Source organism: Limulus polyphemus, unplaced genomic scaffold (genome assembly GCF_000517525.1).
Source record: "Limulus polyphemus unplaced genomic scaffold, Limulus_polyphemus-2.1.2 Scaffold1287, whole genome shotgun sequence".
Lineage (NCBI taxonomy): Eukaryota > Metazoa > Arthropoda > Merostomata > Xiphosura > Limulidae > Limulus > Limulus polyphemus.
Genome location: NW_013666897.1, coordinates 104,641 through 107,465, shown reverse-complemented (window position 1 = coordinate 107,465; position 2,825 = coordinate 104,641). Strand labels below are relative to the sequence as shown.

General features: G+C 32.8%; 1 protein-coding gene across 2 annotated transcripts in view; it reads right to left on the bottom strand.

The window, feature by feature from the left end:
• Positions 1–2,281, bottom strand: part of LOC106462941 (protein kinase DC2-like) — a 51,317-nt gene extending 49,036 nt beyond the window's left edge. For both annotated transcript variants that reach the window (XR_002611379.1, XM_013922909.2), the window contains exon 1: positions 1,812–2,281. Coding sequence is in view for 1 of the 2 variants with exons in the window: in XM_013922909.2 (XP_013778363.1) it covers positions 1,812–1,953 (142 nt within the window). In the remaining variant the exon portion in view is untranslated. The remainder of the gene's footprint in view (positions 1–1,811) is intronic.
• Between the last annotated feature and the right edge of the window lie 544 nt (positions 2,282–2,825).

The window sequence follows — 2,825 nt, the reverse complement described above, 5'->3', positions numbered from 1 at the left end:
TGCTAAATTAGGGACGGCTAGCGCAGATAGCCCTCGTGTAGCTTTGCGCGAAATTCCAAAACAAACAAACAAACTTAATGTTCTTTATTTGTAAAGCGCTAATAGAAAGAAAAACATCGATCCTTTCAAATAGTCATGATGGAGTTTTATTGCAGTTAAAATACATGACCAGTTACCACAGACCCTTATGTTTGATCCCTGATAAGAAAATGTTAATTTTCCTACTGTCACGTATTTAAAAGTCTAAATATATTATATAAATCAGTTTATTTCACATTAATTTGATGAAATAGTTCGAAAAGATAAATAGAAAAAGCTTCTACTTTTTATATGGACTCAATATATTTAATATAGATATTAGTTAAATGTTTAACCAGTAAAGCTGAAACATTGTTCGACATTAATGTTGAGTTTCTATTATTTCTATCAAAACTCATGCGAGAAAAACTTGTATTATCGTTGAAACTAATTGGCAAGGTCTAAATCTGTTGGAAAGAAAAATTTTAGTTTATTTAAGTAGATATTACTCTCAAACAAGTGTTTTACTTATGGTTGTTTAGCCTGCCACTGCATTTCATTTATGAAAATAAGTTGATTATCCCAACATTATCAATGGGTTGTTGAAAAAAAATAGGGTAAAAGTATTAATGTTTCGGCCATTATCTTCTAGAAATGTTGTATATTTTGGCAAACTTTGCTTTAATTCGATTTTAAAAAAATATTTACAAAGTTGCAAATAAATACAGTTTAATAAAAGCTTAACAGAGAATCTGCATGAAATGGTAACAGCACTCTTCAAGTTCTGTTTCATAAACTTAACATTTTACTCAGGGGCGGACTGGACTCTAGATTTCTACCTGGAATAAAGCTAAAGAGAGCCTCAAAGTTGTCATAAGAATAACAAAAATACATACTTAATAAGTATATGTAATCAAATGTTAAAACACTAGTCATACATAGTTCACGCGGTCTATAATTTTGAAAACACAGAGGAGCCCATCACCAGGTAGGAGATAACGTCTTTAACATTAATATTGTCAAGTAAATCATTTTTTGATGCACATCAGTTTTGGTAGAATTAACACACATGTTAATATAAATGCTAATGTGATAGCAATAGACAAATAATTATTTCATTATTGTGCTAACAGAGCATTAATCTACTTTTTTACGTACTTTTCAAAGGGGGCTCACCGGGATTTCTTTCGGTGTCCCGGCGAACCAGTCAACGCCTGATTATACACATTTCTAAATGTGAGATGTGTTAACCATATAAGAAAGAACTACGTAATCCTTCGTAAAATTATAACCTAGAAAAACACCGAATAAAGCGTTAATTAATGAATATAATTAACACGTTTTAACTCAACTTTCAAGCTTTCGAGGTGCTTAATAATTAATAATAATTCGCAATTTGATAAATTTCTTTATTAGAAATATTAAATACATTCTGATGCTTCTGAAAAACCTTGTTGAATATGAGAGTAATTTTATTTATTTCTCAAATCCCTGCATACCAAGGAATACTGATGTTAAAGTTTAGAACTCTAAATAGCTAGGGCGCGAAATCGCCCTGTAGTAGAGCACAAGATGGGTTCGAATCAGTCCTATATCAAAAACTATAGCGTGAATGGTGGGTGGTGGGTTGCTGCTGACTGGTCAGTAGTTCAAAATTAGGGATGGTAGCTAATAATCTTAATAACATTGTCATGAATACAAATATTGACTAGCTGAAATTATAAGTCATAGATTGCGGATAAAGATTTCGAGATTAAGTTTTAGGTACCATATTAATACTCAAGACAACTTACCTATTGTTTTAATAATGTTGAGTTCCTTGAGCTGAAACACTCTGTCTCCGTTGACAGCAGTAATCGCTGGAGGGTCTTTCATCATCAGCGACCCCGATCTCTTCAGCTTTTCACGGAGAACTTTGTCTTTGCTTGAAGCCATGGAAAATAATTTCACGGCAGAGTGTTTTTAACCAAAAATCTACATATAATATACTTCTTACGATACTGAGAGTAGAGGGTTCAGAATTGTACAATTTGCTATCGTAAGAATATGAAAAAGACTGTTGTCATGGGTTTTTTAACAGGCAGTTATGAAGGTACCATGACCCAAAGAAGACAACTGAATGTCTCATGTACACAGCTTGAAAACAAGTTGAACAGCTTGAAAAACACTTCTACAACTTAGCAGTCTATAGTGTAACACAGTAAAAAGAAATTTAGATGTATTTACTAAACCGCAGCATTAATCAAACCTTTCAAGACGCCCCGTAAAAGCTCACGTCACTATTCGGTGTTGTTAAAGGCCATTTACTTCAACCGTCGTCATTCATTTGTGTGTGGACAGAATTCGTTATTGAAGCGTTCAGATGGGGAATCTACTGCAGCGCCCTCCAGTGGTTAATTGTGCTGAAATTATCGTCTGCTGCTAATTCGATGACGAGGAACCCACTTTGAGACTAATAATGGCTGGAGACGGCTTGAATGGGTAATGAAGAAAAACTTTAATATAAGTTTAACATAACAGCAAATGTACAACGTTTCGATAAAGTTTATTAATTCATAGCAATGTCTTCAACATTGAAATAACTCTGCATTTAGGTTTTCCAAGAACATGGTGTTGCATTTTAGGTTTACAAAATTAGGTGTTCTGAAAAGAAATACAGCAAATTTAAACAATAAACAAAGCGAGTTTATAAATCAAAAAGTCGTACTTTATTAAAAATTCCTAACACGAAAATAAAATTAAGTGTCACGTGCAAGCATTTCATCTAAGAGTTCAACTACAAATAAAATATATTTAATCTACAGACA